At 39.6% G+C, this 20004-nt stretch overlaps 1 protein-coding gene across 2 annotated transcripts in view; it reads left to right on the top strand.

The window, feature by feature from the left end:
- Atrn (attractin) overlaps positions 1-20004 on the top strand; it is a 103225-nt gene that overhangs the window by 56950 nt on the left and 26271 nt on the right. For both annotated transcript variants that reach the window (XM_070006873.1, XM_070006872.1), the window contains exons 12-21: positions 1911-2131; positions 3973-4094; positions 6305-6443; positions 7949-8139; positions 8876-9095; positions 9931-10116; positions 10539-10772; positions 14918-15055; positions 16113-16206; positions 18931-18983. In XM_070006873.1, coding sequence (XP_069862974.1) covers positions 1911-2131; positions 3973-4094; positions 6305-6443; positions 7949-8139; positions 8876-9095; positions 9931-10116; positions 10539-10772; positions 14918-15055; positions 16113-16206; positions 18931-18983 — 1598 coding nt within the window. The remainder of the gene's footprint in view (positions 1-1910; positions 2132-3972; positions 4095-6304; positions 6444-7948; positions 8140-8875; positions 9096-9930; positions 10117-10538; positions 10773-14917; positions 15056-16112; positions 16207-18930; positions 18984-20004) is intronic.

Here is a 20004-nt window from a genome sequence, read left to right as displayed (position 1 = left end):
CCAACCAGAAATCAAAAGAAACTTGATATTCAGAGTTCATTTTCTTGGTTATTGAAATGTGCAGTTTTTAGCGATAGTATTGAATATGTAAAAAGCCACATAATCTTTATGTTTTAATTAGTCCTCTGTTGATTAGGGGAAAATGGAGGCATTACATGACTGAATCACTTAATTCCTCATTGTAGATTACTATTGCAGAGTTTAAGATCTGGGACTTGGAAGAGAACCTTGAAATCATCTGCTCCAAACTCCCAGTTGATGTAGGGATCCCCTTTACTCCTGTGCAGGGTTGGTAGAAATGCCTAGTAAGGACACACCTTTAAACCTGTCCAAAAATGGAAAATTCACTTGAGAAGGAAGCTCCTTTCTTTTCCTTCAGATAGTTAAATATAGTTTTGTTTTGTTTTTTTGTCAGTTGTAGGGCTTGAACTCTGGGCCTGGGCGCTGTCCCTCAGCTCTTTAGCTCAAGGCGAGCACTCTACCACTTGAGCTACAGTGCCACTTCCAGTTTTCTAGTGGTTTATTGGAGATAGGAGTCTCACGGTCTTTCCTGCCCGGTCTTTCCTGCCCGGGCTGGCTTTGAACCATGATCCTCAGATCTCAGCCTCCTGAGTAGCTAGGATTACAACCTCCAACCAATCCTTTCTTCAGCTTCTAATCTGGCATAGGTTTGGTAGGATTGAAGATAACCTAGTGAACAGTGTATAGGAAGCACAGAGGCATCATACATGTGCCCTAAACACCCTATGATACAAAGGATAATCACTTTTATAAACTTTGTTAGCCTTGTTAAGAATTTTGAGAATAACATTTTAAAATTTTTCCAGGAAGGGCTTAGCAGACTGGTTAGCAAAGTAATTTCTTTCCTCAGGCTATTATTGCAGTTACTTTTGATTATATTTAGTTCTGTATATGTGGAGGCACTCATATCAGTGTTTCATTTAATATTTAGACAAAATTTTAAAAAATTTCCTTAATATATAATAGTTGCAAGTATTTTTCTCCTCAGTTCAATACATGGGACGCTGAGGTTTTATTGAATTTGTTTTCTCTGTTTGAGTTGTTTTTCATTTCTTTGCATACTTTGCAATAGTTTATTAGAAACAAAACATTTAAAACAATATAAGGACTAGGCATGGTGTTACATGCCTGAAATAAAAACTATGTGGGAGGCATAGGTTGGAGAGTGTGAGGCTGACCCAGCAAAAATTGCAAAACACTACTTAGTAGAACACTCCCTAACAAATTCATGAGCCTGAGTTCAAACTTTAGTACTGAAAATAATTAATATATTATAATAAGTCTGGATTCTGATTGCCTGACCAGCACCACTGGGATTGTAATTTACTTAGGTTCTCCACTACTGATTTCTCAATTGTTTATTCTTTTTGTTGTTGTTGTTGGTCATGGGGTAATTGTTTATTCTTGTTTCTAACTTTAAGTCTGACTTCCTGTGGGTTGCCCCTAGATCATTGTAGCATAGTGTTCAGCCAGAAACTAGCCAGTGGTTTTTCTCAAAAGCTTCAATCAATAAAGGATTCTACTATTTGCTGGTGGATCTGTTTGTAATTTGTGGAATATATTTAAAGTTCTGTAAATTTATACAATCTGCCCTGGCTTTTACTTTTTGTGTCTTCAGTAACTCATATTTCTCTAAGTAAGAAAAGATAGCTAGGGCTTCTCTGCTATCTTCTAAGTATTCTTGAAGTCTTACGTAAATACAGATGACCAAAAATCAGGATGAAAGGTTGAATTTGAGAAGTAGAATAAGAATGATTTTGAGACCTTGAAAAATAATGTCTTTGCAGACTTCTGATGTGTAAAATTTGTCTGAAGATTGACTGCAAAAGTATATCATGTATTTGTTATATAAATTCTCAGTAAATTCCCTCTCTCTTTTTTCCTCTTAGCACCATGTATGTGTTTGGTGGTTTCAACAGTCTTCTCCTCAGTGACATCTTAATATTCACCTCAGAGCAGTGTGAAGCGCACCAGAGTGAGGCTGCTTGCATAGCAGCAGGACCTGGTGTCCGGTGTGTGTGGGACACAGGGTCAGCTCAGTGTATCTCCTGGGAGTTCACAACTGAAGAACAAGCACAAAAGTTAAAATCAGAATGTTTTTCCAAAAGAAGTATGTTTTTTTCTCTACTTAGAATTTGAGATTTTAATTTATTTAATTATGAAAGAATCTAGCATTTGAGCACTTGTTATGTTCACCTCATTATCCACAATTATTAGTTGCTAGTACATCCTTATTAAGTGTTTGAAAATTTGTTTATAAACATCTTTACTATGGATGAGAATGCCATATGCTTCCTGGAAACTGTTAGTGATTGGAGACAAAACTGCAGGCATTGTATAAGGCTTTATATATCAACTTCAGAACTATCTGCCTTAGTCTGAGGTAGTATTAACCTGTGGAATTTTTTTTTAAGACAAATTCTTGCTGTGTAGCCCAGATTAGCTTCACAACCTTAATTCTCCTGATTGCTAGGGCTATAATAGGTATATGGCAGCAGGCCTGGCTGTGGCACTTGTTTTGTGCCACTCCTGGGAGCTTAAACTCAGAGCTTGGGTGCTGTTCCTGAGCAGTTATTTATGTTTTGTTTTTTTTTCTTAAGGCTAACACACTCCCACTTGAGCCATAGCTCAAGTTTTCTGGTTAATTGGAGATAGAGTCTCATGGATTTTCCTGCTCAGATGGCTTTGAGCCATGATTCTTAGATCTCAGCCTCCAGAGTAGCCAGGATTACAAGCATGAGCCACCAGCACCTAGCAATGGCCCTTTTTTGATGATAGAAATGTTATATAGATGCACTGTTCCAGGATGGTAGCCATGGGACTATCATATAAGTTAAAATGTAGCTGTTACTGAGGAATAGAAACTTGTATTTTGTTTTAATTTTACTGTAAACTACATGGTACTTGTGGTTACCATACTGGTTCCTGGAGGTCTAAAATTAAGGATAAGATCTGGAGCAGAACCCAGAAGTTCTGGTGGATAGAGCTGCTGTACTTACAAAGTATTTTCTAATTGTGCTAGTTGGATATATCAATGATAGTAAGACAGATAGTTACTGATGATAAGCAATGATCTATGCTTCTAAAACCTCCAAACTATTCTCTTCATCTTGTTTGTTAAGCTTCTTGCCCTTTTGCTGTGAACACAGATAAACATAGTGAAGTTGTGTGCAAGAAAGTCTTTAAAAGTAAGAAGATGGTATATGCAAAATATTTATAGACTTCAGTTAATTTAAATACATTGACTAGATTTTGTAATTGGTAGGCTTGGTGTTGAAAGTTATGGTGAACTGTGGTATGGTAGCTTTTACTTTGCTGGCATGCCCTAATTTAAGCTGTTTTGGAATGTAAATCCTCAGTAAGAACCAAATTGGGTGGGCCCAATTTGTGGGTTCCACTATGTACCATACCCCTGAGATGATTTAACAAATCACAAGAGGGTTACAGTTTCTCTTTTCTACAGAGTGTAGCAGGTCTGCAGTATCCCAGACGTTCTGAAATTCACACTCTTGAATATACGTTTGTGTGCAAAATGCAGTTTGTCTAGTGCTTCCTTTAGTATTGATTCCACTAGTAGTATATAGTTCCTTCCATGGCACTGCCTCTGTCTGTGCCTAAATTTGACTTGCGTTTGTGACTAGGAAGGAGTCAACAGCTCCTGTTGGTTATTCTATTACAACTTGAGATTCCCCCACCTTGGAAGACCTACTTTGTACATCAATTGTGCATCATAGTTGTTGATCTACCTTTGTTTTTAAGTTTTTGCCAACTTTTTAAAACTTTTTAAGTCCTGCTATTTTTGCCTGAACATAAGAATATATTTTCCTTCCAGTTTCACTCTCCACTTTATTTCTCAACCATATTATGAGGTGTTATTTTTTTAAATTAATCTATCTAAGCTTGTGCTTAACCAAAACTGTCAAAACTGATGAGTTTTTCTTCTCTTCATAGCTTTTGAGCATGACAGATGTGACCAGCACACGGATTGTTACAGCTGCACAGCCAACACCAATGACTGCCACTGGTGCAATGACCATTGTGTCCCTATGAACCACAGCTGCACAGAAGGCCAGGTCAGGGGCCGTTACTCAAGGGCTTCACAGGCTAAAAAATAATCCTAATTGGGCATAGATATAGGTTGAATGTAGGGCATAAGTAATTGTCCAGATGTTTTGTGTGCACATGCACATGTGTATGCATGTGAGTATGAATACTGAGGTGTGGCATTTCTCCCAGACTTTTCTCTCTAGGCTAGTGAACCTCAATCGTTTGGGTCTCAGCCTCTGAATAGCTAGGATTACAGGACTGGGACCATTGGAGTCCAGAGATTTTTTTTTTTTGCTAGTACTTGGGTCTGAACTTGTACTTGTTTGGCTTGCTTGGCTAGTGTTTTATTATTTGAGTCATGTCTCCAGCCTCAGAGGGGTTTTTTTGTTTTTTGGGGGGTCCGGTCGTGGGGGCTGAACTCTGGGCCTGGGCGCTGTCCCTCAGCTCTTCAGCTCAAGGCTAGCGCTCTACCACTTGAGCCACAGCGCCACTTCCAGCTTTTTTTTTCTTTTTGCTTATGTGGTGCTGAGGAATCGAACCCAGGGCCTCATGCATGCAAGGCAAGCACTCTACCACTGAGCCACCTTCCCAGCCCCTCAGAGTTATTTTTAAAATATGATGTAGACTTAGATTTTATCATTGCTCAAGTTTTCTTCTAGAAAAAGATAATATATATTTTCTGATTTTGAGGCTCTTACTATCCATAAGAATTTGTGTATGGTACTTTAGAAGAAGGTAAGACTTTTGTCTAAGGATTTTGTTCCTGAGTATGGCGGTAGCTAAACTAGATTCTGGTTCTGAAGCTTATAATGGTGAGCTCATTGCACTTGGGTAGGGTCTGAGGGATTTGAGTCAGGTGTACAGTAGCCCATATTGAATTGTAGAAATAATAATCTTTGCAAAATCTCTTTGTCTTTTTAATTTGGGGGGGGCAAAGGTTGTCCTACTATATTTCCCAAGCTGGTCTTAAACTTGTGATCCTTCTCAGCCTCTCAGATAACTGAGATTATAGGCATGTATCACCACACCCAGCATTCTCACATCTATGTATTATCTTGTGGTTTCTAAACATGAATTTTGAATTTTTGGTTATAAAAGACCAAAGAAAATAAAATGACCCAGTTTTTCTAATATATATATATATATATATATATATTTTTTTTTTTTTTTTAAATCAGTTGTGGGGCTTTGACTCAAGGTTTGAGCACTGTTCCTGAGCTGTTTCACACAAGGCTAATACTCTACCACTTTGAGCCACAGTGCCGTTTCTGGTTTTCTGGTGGTTAATTAGAAATAAGAGACTCACAGACTTTCATGCCTGGGCTGGCTGCAAACTGTGATCCTCAACTCTTAACCTCCTGCCATAGCTGGATTACAGGTGAAAGCCACAGGCGCCTGGTTCAATAATTTTGGTTGTGGTGTTTGAACTCAGGACCTCGGCTCTGTCCCTGAGCACTTTTGCCCGAGGCTGGTGCTCTATTACTTTGAGCCACAGCACTACTTCTAGTTTTCTGGTGGTTAATTGGAGATAAGGATCTCACAGACTTTCCTGCTCTGGCTGGCTTTGATCTACAGTCCTCATATCTCAGCCTCCTGAATAATAACTAGGATTATAAATGTGAGCCACCAGCACCCAGCTAGCTTCAACAATTTAATAGGACATTTTGTTAGTTTAATGTGCTTTTTAAAATACAAAACTTTTAGACCATTGTAGAAAACATTTGAAAAGGAGCAATTTCAACATTCCCATTTTGTGGTTATCAGGTTGAGGCATGATGTTTAAAAGAGGTCTGTTTCCTTGCCAGCTAAAATGCATGTTCTTGAGCAGAATATTCCAATATAGTTTTCCTATTACAGTGCTGCTTCATCTGCATTTGATTTGTCTCTTTAGTTAAAATTTGCTTCCTCTTTAGATTTTTTTGTCTTTAGTTATCTTACTCTCTTTTTGTTGTTGTTGTTGTTGTCAGTCGTGGGGCTTGAACTCTGGGTCTCGGTGATGTCCCTCAGCTCTTCAGGTCAGTGAGAGTGCTCTACTCTTGAGCCACAGCGCCACTTACAGTTTTCAGGTGGTTTATTGAAGATAAGAGTCTCATGGTCTTTCCTGCCCCGGCTGGCTTTGAACCCTGATCCTCAAGATCTCAGATTCCTTAGTAGCTAGGATTATAGTCATAAGCCATCAGTACCCAGCTCCCTACTCTCTGAATATAAGAAAAATCTTTTGTCCACTGTGTTCTAGATCTCCATTTCCAGATATGAGAAGTGTCCCAAGGATAACCCCATGTACTACTGTAACAAGAAGACCAGCTGCAGGAGCTGTGCCCTGGACCAGAACTGCCAGTGGGAGCCCCGGAATCAGGAGTGCATTGCCTTGCCTGGTAGGCCTTGTGGTTTACTTTGTGTGTGGACCCAAAACTTCATCCCACCTCCTCAGTATTGTAGAGTGGATTGAACCTAATAGAGAGGAATGTGTTTGTTTATTCCCTTGCCCTCTTAACTAAAATACAGTTCCTAAATCAATGACAATTTGACAGAATCAAATGACAGTTTGTCTGCATGTCACTGATCCTGTCCAATGGTCTTCCCTGTGATAGATCTGCACAGTGTCAGCAGCCAGCCTTCAGGGCAATCAGGACAAGTCATAATGAGTACTTCTTACTGGCCAGTGGAATTTGTAATCTGCTTCCTGGGGTGCTTCTCCTAGGAGAAGGAAACTCTAGCCCTATACCTTATGGTATCCTGAGGTTTGGGGATAAACAGGCTGAGAGCAGCAAGATATGACTGAATCCCTATGGTATATTTTCCCTGTGATGTCCAGGAAAGGGAACTGTGGCTCTCTGCCACTGTGCTCTCTGCATTAGCAAGACAGTTGGGCTGAACTTAGCCCCCTTTTGAATATCCTTTAGAAGAATGTGATTCAATTTATAGAATTGTTCTTCTTTCTTACTCTCTGTCTCAACTTTAATGTACCAGAACACTTGAGCATCTTCCTAAAAGACATCTTCTAATACAGATCTGGAGTTATGCCCTAGAGTCTGCATTTTAATTGGTCTCCAGTGCCACACTGAGGAAGAAGTCTATCTGCTCTTTAATGATATGTTTCTCAAAGTATTTTCTATTGGTTTCAATGGCTGTTTTGGATAATAAACATTGTTGATCATGTCTCTCAGATATTCTGGATCTGGTGGAGCTACTTGGCTCAGTTGCTGTCATTTTATGTCCAGGGAGCATCCATAGCTTCTGCACAGTACCTTGTGTGGGTTCAGCATGATCACAGGAACAGATTGCAAGCTTGCTGCTACAGCCTTATCACTTTTGAGAATCTCTGCACTTGTTTGTACCTTCTGCTTGTTGATATGTAAACAGTCCCAGCATTTGGAGACTGCAAATATTGCTGTATTTGCAGTTTTCTATTCCATTTCTGATTTACATTTATCTGCTGGTCATAAGGATTTTAGTATTCTTTTTAATTGTTCTTCAGAAAGAAGTGTAGCAATAGAACATTGACACCAGACAGTTTTCCTCAAAGACCAGGAGATTTCCTCAGAATATGCTTCCCAAGATTCTGGAAATATGATTAATGAACCCCCCCCTTTTTTTTAATTCGGTACCTTTGGGGAGGGCTGCAGTGTGAATTCAGGACTTTATTCTTGCCAGCCAGGTACTTTACCACTTCACATTCCACCACCCAGCCCATCAATGTTTTTTTATTCCTTGTGTTCTGTATTTAGAAATGAGTAAGTAATGTGTCTGATGTTCTTACCACATCATAAGGAAACACCTAGAATTTGAATCACAAGGATCATTTAGGTATTCAGTAATTTGAGCTAATAATATATGTGGTATGATTTCTAAAATATTTTTTTCCTTCCCCCACCCACAGAAAACATTTGTGGCATTGGCTGGCATTTGGTTGGAAATTCATGTTTGAAAATTACTACTGCCAAAGAGAATTACGACAATGCTAAATTGTCCTGTAGGAATCACAATGCCTTTTTGGCTTCCCTCACAACCCAGAAGAAGGTGGAATTTGTCCTTAAACAGCTACGAATAATGCAGTCATCACAGAGCATGGTGAGTTAACTAATATCCTCAGACCTGCTGTTGCCAGTCCCTACCTTGTGTGAGATGTACTGACAAGGGGAGGAATGCAAGTGAACGTATCATAATAGCCTTTGGAACTACACTGTCAGTCTCTTCATTTAACATTTTCTTTTCTTAAAAATTTAAAATACTAACTGATGGCTCACGCCTATAATCTTAGCTACTCAGGAAGCTGAGATCTGAGGATTGTGGTTTGATGGCAACCCAGGCAGGAAAGTCTGTGCAACTCTTTATCTCCAGTTAACCACCAGAAAACCAGAAGTGGCACTGTGGGTCAAAGAGATAGAGTGCTAGCCTTGAGTGAAAAAGCTCAGGGACAGTGCCCAGGTCAAGCCCCATGACCTACAAAAAAAAACAAAAAAGGCATAGAGAGCAATACTTCTTTGTATATAACCAATATTTTATAAATATTGGTTAAATGACTTCATATAAGAATGGTTATCTTAATTAAGTTTGTGGATAACAATCTTCTTTATAGCATCTCATAGGATATAGACATTTGGAACATGATTATTGCATTTTTATCTCTGTAATTTACTCTCTGAGCTATATTTTGTCCTTTGTAAAATGACCATAATTGAAGAGATAATATATCTTAAACTGACATGTCTTGAGTTTAGAGAATAGGAGCTTTTCTTGTATCTGTGAGAAGCCTATTTTGGTCAGGACATTGACGTGTTCATAAGTGTGTCTGTTTTACCTATAGTCCAAGCTTACCTTAACTCCGTGGGTTGGCCTTCGAAAGATTAATGTATCCTACTGGTGCTGGGAAGATATGTCTCCATTTACAAATAGTTTACTGCAGTGGATGCCATCTGAGCCCAGTGATGCTGGCTTCTGTGGAATCTTGTCAGAGCCTAGTACTCGGGGATTGAAGGCTGCAACCTGCATCAACCCACTCAATGGCAGTGTCTGTGAAAGGCCTGGTAAGGACATGAGTGAATAAGGTGTACTGGGAAGCTTTTTGAGAGTGTATGTAGGAGGCATAGTCAAATTGAGATGTGTTAAATAATCACAAAAACAGATAGAGTATTGATTTCCGTTATATTCAAGCATTTTAAATGGAGTGGGAAATAATCTGTGCCTCTGACAACCAAAAAACCAACAACACAACAACTGAAAATAGCATTACTCAAAGAACCTAGTATTCTAATTAACATAGAAACTGAATGATTTGTTGACTCCAGTTAGTGTTGCAAATTTCTCTGAAAGGCACATTTCTTGGTGTTGGCAGAGAAATGCTGTGGAAGAAAGAACAAAAAGGAAAATAAAACACAAGATTAGAAAATCAGCAAGCCACTGCAAAGGTAGTATTGAGAAAGCTAATGTCAGCAGGGAGGAAAATGATGAGAGCAATTCTGTGTCAGAAGCCAGAAGCCAACAAGAGCCATGCTGATGCTATGGTAGAGTACCAAGTGGTCAAACCATTGAGTACCTTCTCAGGTTTGCATCTTGATGGGAACTAAGTTTAGGCTCCATGAAGGCAAGCCCCAGGACAGCTTCTGTAACATACCGAAAGAACTCATAGCAATAGGCTGAATTGTAAGTTAATTTGGGAAGGCTGGACTCTATACTATTTCCAAGTAAAGGAAAGTCCTGTAATTTGAGGAATACAGAGGTGTAGGAGTAGATTCATAGCATTGCAGGGATTTATAATTGATTCCATGACACACTAATAGGTCACAACCCACATTTGAAGATCTTTGACCGCAGCTGGCACATTGTCACTCTAAAAGTATCCCTCTTGGGTTTAATCCTCAGCCAACCACAGTGCCAAGCAGTGCCGAACACCGTGTGCCCTGCGGACAGCCTGTGGAGAGTGCACCAGCAGCAGCTCTGAGTGCATGTGGTGTAGCAACATGAAGCAGTGTGTGGACTCGAATGCCTATGTGGCTTCCTTCCCTTTCGGCCAGTGTATGGAGTGGTATACAATGAGCAGCTGCCCTCGTAAGTTAAAAAGCAACCCAGACGTTCATGAGTGCCCAGCGTGGGAGCGACAAGTGCTTGACGTTGGCAATGATCTCAGTCCTTGAATATTTGATGGACATATTGGATTTGATCTTCTGTTCAAGTCTGTTCAGAAGCTATGTTAAGCTAAGTTTGCTTGATGACAGACTGCACACAGAATCAGACACAGTGATAAATTTAAATAAATCAAATCTAGGATAGATAAGAATACAGAAGTTGGAGAAGTATCTAGTATATTTTGCACAAAATATTAGGCTCTTTAACCTCATTATCTCTTTTAAATGGCCACTATAGAATAGTAATTTTGAATCATAGATGTTAGTCTGTTAAAGAAAAGTTCATTTAAACATAAATTCAAATCTACCCCTGATAGTAAATTGCAACTTGTGTTTTTTTTATAGCTGAAAATTGCTCAGGCTATTGTACTTGCAGTCATTGCTTAGAGCAGCCAGGCTGTGGCTGGTGTACTGATCCTAGCAATACTGGGAAAGGAAAATGCATCGAAGGCTCCTATAAAGGACCAGTGAAGATACCTTCACAGTCCTCTAGTGGAAATGCCTATCCACAGCCCCTTCTGAATTCCAGCATGTGTCTGGAGGACAGCAGATATAACTGGTCTTTCATCCACTGTCCAGGTAAGATGCCTCTGTATCTACTACAAGTTTATGAAGAATAAAACCTTGAAAGCTATATTACTTACCATGGATTTCCTTTATGAAAAACAATGTAGCATCATTTTAGGAGGAATAGTTTCATGTGAAAAACATTTAATATCAATAAAACATTGAGATCTGCATGTGAGTTATTTTAAGAATTTTTTTTTCTGAAACCAAGACACAAACTTGGTATCTGACACTTTTGCTTATTGGCTAGTCCTCTACCATCTGAACCCTGCCCTCAATCCCTGTTTTACTAATTTTTATTAAAAATAATATACTTTATGAAAGGTATTACAGGTGTATATAAAATAGAACTGAATTCTAGCTACTCAGAGGCTGAAATATAAAGGATCTAAGTTCAAAGCCAGCACCAGGAAGAAAAGTCCAAGAAAATCCATCTTCAATTTACCAGTAAAATACCAGGCTAGAGACTTGACAAATTTGATGTAGATACTCCAGACAATATTTATATTTTTAATGTAAAAATACTGTGCTTGTATAGTAGGCCTATTTTACAATTTTCCTTTTATTTAGAAGGACATCATGGCAATTATTAGGAAAAATTAAAAAATAGTATCTCCTGCCAATCTCCTGCCAATCCTCCTCATGTACGAAAAGAATAAGCATTAAACCAGACTGTTGTATGTCTCAAGCAGAGAGACGAGAGACAGAAATCTTATCCTTTTAAATAACCAAGCGTGGGCAGGGAAGGTGGATCAGTGGTAGAGTGTTGACTTGCATGCATGAGGTCTTGGGTTCGATTCCTCAGCACCACATAAACAGAAAAAGCCAGAAGTGGCACAGTGGCTCAAGTGGTAGAGTGCTAGCCTTGAGCTGAAGAGCTGCGGGACAGTACCGAGGCCTAGAGTTTAAGCCCCATCACTAGGAGGGAAGGAAGGGAGGGAGGGAGGGAGAGAGGGGGAGAGAGAGAAAGGAAAAGAAAGGAAGGAAGGAAGGAAGGAAGGAAACAGGGCACTGGTGGCTCACGCCTGTAATCCTTGCTACTCAGGAGGCTGAGATCTGAGGATCACGGTTCACAGCTAGCCTGGGGAGGAAAGTCCATGAGACTCTTATCTCCAATTAACCACCAGAAAACTGGAAGTGGCACTATAGCTCAAGTGGTAGAGCTCTAGCCTTGAGCTGAAGAGCTGAGGGACAGTGCCCAGGCCCAGAGTTCAAGCCCCAGGACCAACCAAATAAATAAATAACCAAGTATGTGTAACCTATGATATGTATGTTCTTGAGATAAAAGTAACTCCTTCTCATGAACTTTCATTCTGCATGTGAATATTGAAGTAGACCTTTTTGGAAAGACTGGGAGTAGGGGTGTTTACACTGAATTTTCTTGTCATATTTGTTGAAAATCAGTTAACTTAACGTATCTAAGAATTTATTTCCAGACCCTCATTTCTATCCCACTGATCACTTTGTCTTTGTGCCAGTATCACAGTTGATTATCATGATTCTGCAGTAAGTTTTGAAATTAGGAAGTCTGATTCCTCATAACCTTATTCTTGCTTGTTCAGATTGTTATGGTTATTCTAAGTTTCTTGCATTTCTTTAGAAAATGGATAAGCTTGTCACTTTCTGTAACAACAAAAAGCCAACAGGGATTGGGTTGAATTTATTGATCACTTTGCCTGCCGTCTTAACAATATTCAATCTTCCAGTCACTATAAACCTTAAGTGTTCATTTATTTACTTCTTCGCTTTTATTCAGCATTGGTTAATAGTTTTCAGTATATATATTGCACTTATTTTGTTAAACTTGTCTAAAGCAGTCCTTCATGCTATTCTGAATGGAATTGTCACCTTAATTTATGTTTTAATTGTTCATTGCTCATGCGTAGAAAAACAATTTTTGTATAGGGATCTTATATCATGCAGCCTTGCTGAACTGTTGTCTACTAGTTTTTATTTAAATGAATTTCTTTGGATTGTCTACATAAGTGGCTGTACTATCAGTTAATAAAGGCAGGTATACTTCTTTTCAATCTTAACTTTTTTTCTTAGGAGGAGCATATGTCCTGGCTGGAAACTCTACTTAATGTTGAATAATAGTGGTTAGAAGTAGATGTCATTGTTTTCTTAAGAGAAAGAATTCAATTTTTCTCCATTAAATCTGATACTGGTTTAGATGTTTAATTTATGGTTTTTATCAGGTTAAGAAAGTTTCCTCTTTTTTTTGAATACTGAGATTTGAACTCATACTTGCTTGAATTCATACTTGCTAAACAGGTGCTCTACTGCTTGAGCTATACCTATAGGCTCTTTATCTCTGATATCATTTATTTATTTATTTACTTATTTATTTTGCTGACAGTCCTAGAGCTTAAAGTCAGGGCCTGGATACTGTCCCTGAGATTGTATTTCTTTTTTTTTTTAATTTAATTTAATTTTATTTGTGAACATACTGTACAGAGGGGTTACAATTACATGGGCAGGATAATGCGTACATTTCTTACCAAGCATTGCACCCTCCTCCTTTGGTTTACCCTTCACATCCCTTCCCAGCCTCCCCCCTCCCCCCCCAATCCCAATCCTTCTCCTTCCTCTCCCTTCTCCCCCCCCCCCCCCCCCGCACCGACATTGTAAAGCTTGTTTTGGACATGACAACTTGTACTTCTCATTGTTGCAACAGGTCCACCTGTATCCTTAAACAACTGGTTTTTCCCCATCTCCTCCACAAGTTATACTGACATCAAATATAGTGAAAGCAGGGGTTATACTGTGGGGGAGGGACGAGATTGTATTTCTTAAGGCTAGCACACTCTACCACTTGAGCCACAGTGCTACTTCCAACTTTTTCTAAGTAATTTATTTTTGGAAATTAGAGTCTCATGGACTTTTCTGCCCAGGCTGGCTTTGAACTATGATCCTCAGATCTTAGTGTCCTACGCTAGGATTAAAGGCATGAGCCACCAGTGCCTAGTCTCTGATTATTTTTGAGATAGGATCATGCTTTTTGCCCAGTTTGTCTGAAACACAATCCTCCATTTATACTTACATGTAGCTAGGATGAAAAGCATATACCACTATACCTAATTATTGGCTGAGATGGGGTCTTGTGAAGTTTTCTGCTTGGCCTGACCTTGAACTGTAATCCTCCTATTCTCAGCCTCTCATGTAGCTCTAATTACAGGTGTGAGCCATTAGTGTCAGGCATGAGCATTAGTTTTTTTACAATGAATAATAACAAATTATATTGCTGTGGACTTTTACCTATCTGTGCTTAATATTGCTAGTTTTCTTTTTTTTTTGTTTTTTTTTTCTTTCTTTTTTTTGTTGCTTTATTATAGGATTAAAGTAAGGAAAAAGAAACATTTCCTGCTCCTCATGCAGGAAATGGGAGTTAAAGACTTCTGGAATAATTCATTTTTGAAATTTTGATTGTCTCAAAAGCCTGTTTAGATTTTTTTTTTTTTGGTTGTGGGGCTTGAACTCTGGGCCTGGTGCTATCCCTCAGCTCTTCAGCTCAAGGGGAGTGCTCTGCCATTTGAGCCACAGTGCTGCTTCCTGTTTTCTGGTAGTTTATTAAAGAGTTTCACAGACTTTCCTGCCTGGGCTGGCTTTGAACTGTGATCTCAGCCTCCTGAGTAGCTAGGATTACAGGTGTGAGCCACCAGCCCCTGGCTTTTTTTTTTTTTTTTTTTTAGATCAAGTCTCACAGGCTGGCAGTTTGGCTTAGTGGTAGAGTGCTTGCCTAGCATGCATGAAGCCCTGGGTTCGATTCCTTAGTACCACATAAACGGAAAAGGCTAGAAGTGGCACTGTGGCTCAAGTGGTAGAGCACTAGTATTGAGCACAGAGAGGCTCAGGGTCAGTGCCCAGGCCCTGAGTTCAAGCCCCAGGACGGGTGGGGGAAAAAAAAAGAAGAAAGAAAAGATTTAGTCTCACCATGTTGCTCAGTAGCCTTAAACTCCTGGGTTGAGTTTAAGCAGTCCTGCCTCTATCTTCCAAAGTAAATGGTGCTTCAGGCATGCACCACCATGCCTGGCTAGTTTTGATGATTCTATATTTAGGGCAATAACAAACTGAGGGATAGAGGCAAATAAATCTTGTCAAACTTACTCCATACACTTCTGCTCTGGAGAGGCTCCTTGAAATTTTATTCCTTTCAGCTTGCCAGTGCAATGGCCACAGCAAATGCATCAACCAGAGTATATGTGAGAAGTGCGAGAACCTGACCACCGGCAAGCACTGCGAGACCTGCATATCTGGCTTCTATGGAGATCCTACCAATGGAGGCAAATGTCAGCGTAAGTCACATGGATCAGATTTGCTGATTGCAAGTCATGTGGAGTATACATACTTGTATTTGTGTTAAATATCTAGAAGGAAAAGAGCCATTTGGTTTTGGATGTTGTATTCTGATTGAGCCATATTGTTAAGAGCTCAGCTGAACTGGGAGTTGAACCTTTGGATGTGGGAGCAGCTGGTTAAAGCAGCAAATCAACAATGAAAGAGTTAAGCAGTTGTATAAACTAGGAGAAAGAGTCAATTCCTCACCCTCCCTGCCTCTGCCCATGAAACAGTACACCAGAGAGGGAAGTAGAGCAGTTGTGGGTGGGATCATCTCACCGTGAAGGAGGGAGAGAAGGAAGTCCCAGAAGTGGGAAGTTAGAGTGGAGAAAGTATCTTCATAGTTCTCCCCTGCTTTCCCACAAAGAGTCCCTGAGCTAAGAATTGAAAGTGCCCGTGAAGTGTGACTGACTGGGGGCCAAGTTCCTGACTTCAGCTCCTTGAGAGACTGTAGCACCTAGCTGTGTCCGAGTCAGCTATGGGAGGGCTGCTGTGACCCCAGTGCCAACAATGAGAAATGAGAATGACAGTGACAAGTGCTAGAAGGGCCTTGGAAATGCCTCATTTCTGAGTGGGGTGTGTGTGTACATGTGTGTTTCAAAATGTTGCTCCTGAGGAAAAAATGTTCCTTGGCTGAGCTGGAAGGCATTCCAACCAAGTTAAAGTCCCCACCTAGAGCAGCTACCCAGTACCTGGCATGCTAGAGATGCTTTGTAAATAGTTATTGAATAAATGGAAATAATACTGGAAGAAAAAAAAAGGTCTGTCAAAATGGAAATGGCAATTGCTTCAGGTGGCAATAGGTACCAGCTTCTCTTTTCCTTCTATCCTTTGACCTTGGGTCTTTTAATGTTGCTTTTACATTATTAGAGATAAATTTAGCTGCAAAAAATCATGAATCTTATGAGCTGTTCTTGTTTTGGTTTGTCTTTCCTAGGAAAGACAAGGAAAAATAATCTCTGATCATAATAATCTAAACCCATTGTGACCTGCTTTCCCTTTCCTTTTTCCCAGCATGCAAGTGCAATGGGCATGCATCACTGTGCAACACCAACACGGGCAAGTGCTTCTGCACCACTAAAGGTGTCAAGGGGGATGAGTGCCAGCTGTGAGTACCACATTCTACCACCAGGGAAGCCAGGGGCATGAAGCTGCCTCAACCGTGAAAGATACCTTCCCTATGAGACCTCTGGTTAATTAGTTTGAAAATATGCCCATCCTGCTTCACAAAGATCAACTTCTAAACTGAGGAGTCATTAGCAACTATTCTTTAATGGCTCTTTCATTTACTTAAAATATATATATATACATATATATATGATGCTAACATTTCCTGGCTTGCTAATTTGCATTAGTCATGTATCTTCAGCACCTATTCAATTTTTTCATGTCAGAGGGTTGTACTCTTTTGAGTTAGAAGAGCTGGTATGAATATTTACTTAGCATTTTGGTTGTCTGGTAGTAGAATTGATCTTCTTGCCTTTAACCCATCCATTCATGTTCAGGCCCTCTCCTTGGTGAAATGTATTTAATGTCTTCTAGGGGAGGGTTTCCAAACTCAGCAAAGGCAGACTTGGGTTTCAGACCTGCCTTTGCCTCCATTAAGCTTCCATTTCCCCATCTATCAACCAAGGCCTTGCAATAATTATTTTTAGTATCTTGGTTAGCTGGCATGAGAGAAATTGTCCCCTAGTTTACATATATCACTCTTTCTTACTGGGAAACTTCCTGAAATATATACACTGAGGTTTATTCTTCTCTCATGTAGATGCTTCAGAGAGAACAATTGGATGTGGATATATTAAGTCATATCATCAGATTTTATCATTGGTAAATTTTGTTTGTCTTAAGGAACAATAGTGGACCAAGTGTGGTACCCTAATCCCAGCTATTTGGGAGATGAATATGAAAGGATTTTAATTCAGGTCCAACCTATGCAAAAAAGTTAGTGAGATTTTATCTCAAGAAAGAAGCTGGACATGGTGGTTCACACCTGTATTCTGAGCTATGGTGGAGGATTACTGTCCAACACAGGAATGGAAGTCTGTCTGAAAATAGAACTAAAAGACTTGGGAGCATGACTCACATGGTAGAGCACTTGAGGTTCTGAGTCCAGACCCAGTACCCCCCAAAAAATAAAAGAACAGTACTAATCCTCAGCAATTGAGACATTTTTAGTGTGATTTAGCAGAGAATTGATCTCTGTATACTTTACAGTTTATACATCAATGTATATTGTTACTAGTTGCATTCTACTCTAATGAAAGTATATGAAGGAAACTCTTAACCAAAGATTAAATTGATTCGAAAAACTTGATAGAACAAAATTACTATTATTTAGGGACACAACAAAACCATGAGGTGTGGCATCCGATGAGATTTTCAACTTTCCAAAAGATTATGACTATGACAAGTACTAGTTATCACTTGGACTTTTTGTCTCTAGCTTACTGTATTTTAACATTACCTAAGCGCTCTCTCTTCTTCTATGCTTTGTGGCTATTATGCTTGCCTAAGTGGCTCTGTGACTAATGATGACATTTGTAGATGACATCTGTGGAGAAAGATTAACTTTTTTTGGTGGGTGTAGTAGCAGACAACTGTTTCCTAGCATTCAAAGTGCCTGGGATTAGATTCTAGGCAAAAGGATGAAAAGTTAAAGGACAGTTTGTCTCAAAAATTTTTTTGAAATAATTCTTTTTAGGTAGAATTAATTTTTTTCTTTAGTGTACAGCTACTGAAGCATTTTGGGGTAGGTTTTTCTTAAAGTGATTGTTGGTATTTAGGTTTTCCTTGCTTGTATTAAAAGGAGCAGAAAATAATGAGAAATTAATATTTTAAAATTTTTTAATTATACTTTTAAGATATATAGTCCTCAACAAATGGGTTTTTCATTGTAATAAATGGGGTCTAGCCTTATTACACAGTATCTTGGCAAACGTTTATCCATTTTTTTTTGATATATTAGTGGTATAAATTGCTTGACAATCAGCAGGAAAATTTATTAAAACTCCACCAGTTCTGAATAATGAAGTATTTAATTATCATGATTCAAAACCATTTCGGGCTGGGAAGGTTCAGTGGTAAGAGTGCTTGCCCTGCATTCATGAGACCCTGGGTTCCATTCCTCAGCACCACATAAGCAGAAAAAGCCAGAAGTGGCACTGTGGCTGAAGTAGTAGAGCGCTAGCCTTGAGCTGAAGACCTGAGGACAGTGCCCACGCCCAGAGTTCAGGCCCCACAACTGACCAAAAAAACCAAAACAACCCCCCCCACAATTTCCCTCTTCCCTCCCCCCTTTTCTCCTCCCTTGCTTGCCTCATTCTCCCCCTCCTTCCCTCTCCCCCACCCTCCCTCTCCCTCCCTCTCTCCCCCTCCCTCCCTCCTCTCTCTTTCTCTCTCCCTCTTTCCCTCTCTCTCCCCCTCTCCCTCTCCCTCTCCTTCCTTCCTCTCCCTCCCTCCCTTTCTTGTTCCTCCCTCCCTCCCTCCCTCCCATTCTTTGAGTTTAAACTCAGGACAACACACTTAGTAGGTAAACCCTCTACCACTTGAGCTACACCCCTAGCCTATGATTCACTACTTTGTAGTTTATACAAAAGAATCTGCTTAACTTTAAGAGTATAAATTCAGGTTGGAATTATGGGTCTGTGTTATAGATTCAGGCTGGAATTATGGGTTTGTGTTAGAACGCCCAGCAAGCACAAGGCCTTCAGTTCAAACTTTATTCCCCATATATATAGGTATATCTATATATATATACACATATATGTATATATACATATATATTCTATTTTTAAAAGCAATAGAAATAATCTCACTTTTTTTCTCCTAGATGTGAAGTAGAAAATCGATACCAGGGAAATCCTCTCAAAGGAACATGTTATTGTAAGTGTTTTGTGATTCTTATTTCTAGTTCAGCAAAACTCCATTGTTTTCTTTTTTTTTTTTTGGTCCGGTCATGGGGCCTGAACTCTGGGCCTGGGCTGCCACTTGAGCCACAGAGCCACTTCCTGCTTTTTTTCTTTTTGCTTATGTGGTGCTGAGGAATTGAACTCAGGGCCTCCGGCATGCAAGGCAAGCGCTCTACCACTGAGCCACCTTCCCAGCCCCTCCATTGTTTTCTTTAACATGGTTTGAGAATGGTATTTGAGGACTGTAGCAACTAAAAAGTTTCCCAGCTTAAAGGGGTTGCCTGTGAACACTGTTTTCTGCTGTTTTAATTGTGGCCATGGTTTATGGTAGCATGCTGGGGCTCATATAGCAGGGGACAGTACAGTCTCAAGTTTTTCAGAAGTCTTATTGTATCTATCATACCTGATCGAAGTTATTGTTTTATATTACAGGATGTAGCTTTAAAAAAAAAACAATTCTCAGGGATGGAAAGGTGGCTCAGTGGTAGAGTGCTTGCCTTGCATGCCTGAGGCCCTGGGTTCGATTCCTCAGCACCACATAAGCAGAAGAAAAAAAAATTCTGGAAGTGGCACTGTAGCTCAAGTGGTAGAGTGCTAGCCTTGAGCTGAAGAGCTGAGGGACAGCGCTCAGGTCCAGAGTTCAAGCCCCACGACCGACAAAAAAAAAACAACAATTCTTAGAATTCAGACTAAGTTTCATCATTTGTGTTAGGCAATAAATAAATAAAATAAAATACCAGTAATTATTCTTCGAGTGAAAAGTGAATCTGGCAAGTTGACCAGATCTTTATGGGTAAATGTATGAGAATCCACATAGTAGGTCATATTACAGAACCAGAGAGAAAGGAATTAATATTTGGCATTTCCAGTTTAATTCTGTACCTGTTGTATTGGATTGAGTACAGTTGATTTGAATATTAAATTGTGCCAGTTTGAGACAGGAAGTTCTCTTTTAAGCTCTATCACACTGTTTGTGAGTAGCTATATCACATTAT

The sequence above is a fragment of the Dipodomys merriami genome, unplaced genomic scaffold, assembly GCF_024711535.1.
Source record: "Dipodomys merriami isolate MVZ:Mamm:240054 unplaced genomic scaffold, mDipMer1.0.p SCAF_7, whole genome shotgun sequence".
In the NCBI taxonomy this organism is placed as follows: Eukaryota; Metazoa; Chordata; class Mammalia; order Rodentia; family Heteromyidae; genus Dipodomys; species Dipodomys merriami.
The sequence above is the reverse complement of the archived record's forward strand: the minus strand, read 5'-3'. Positions and strand labels throughout refer to the sequence as shown.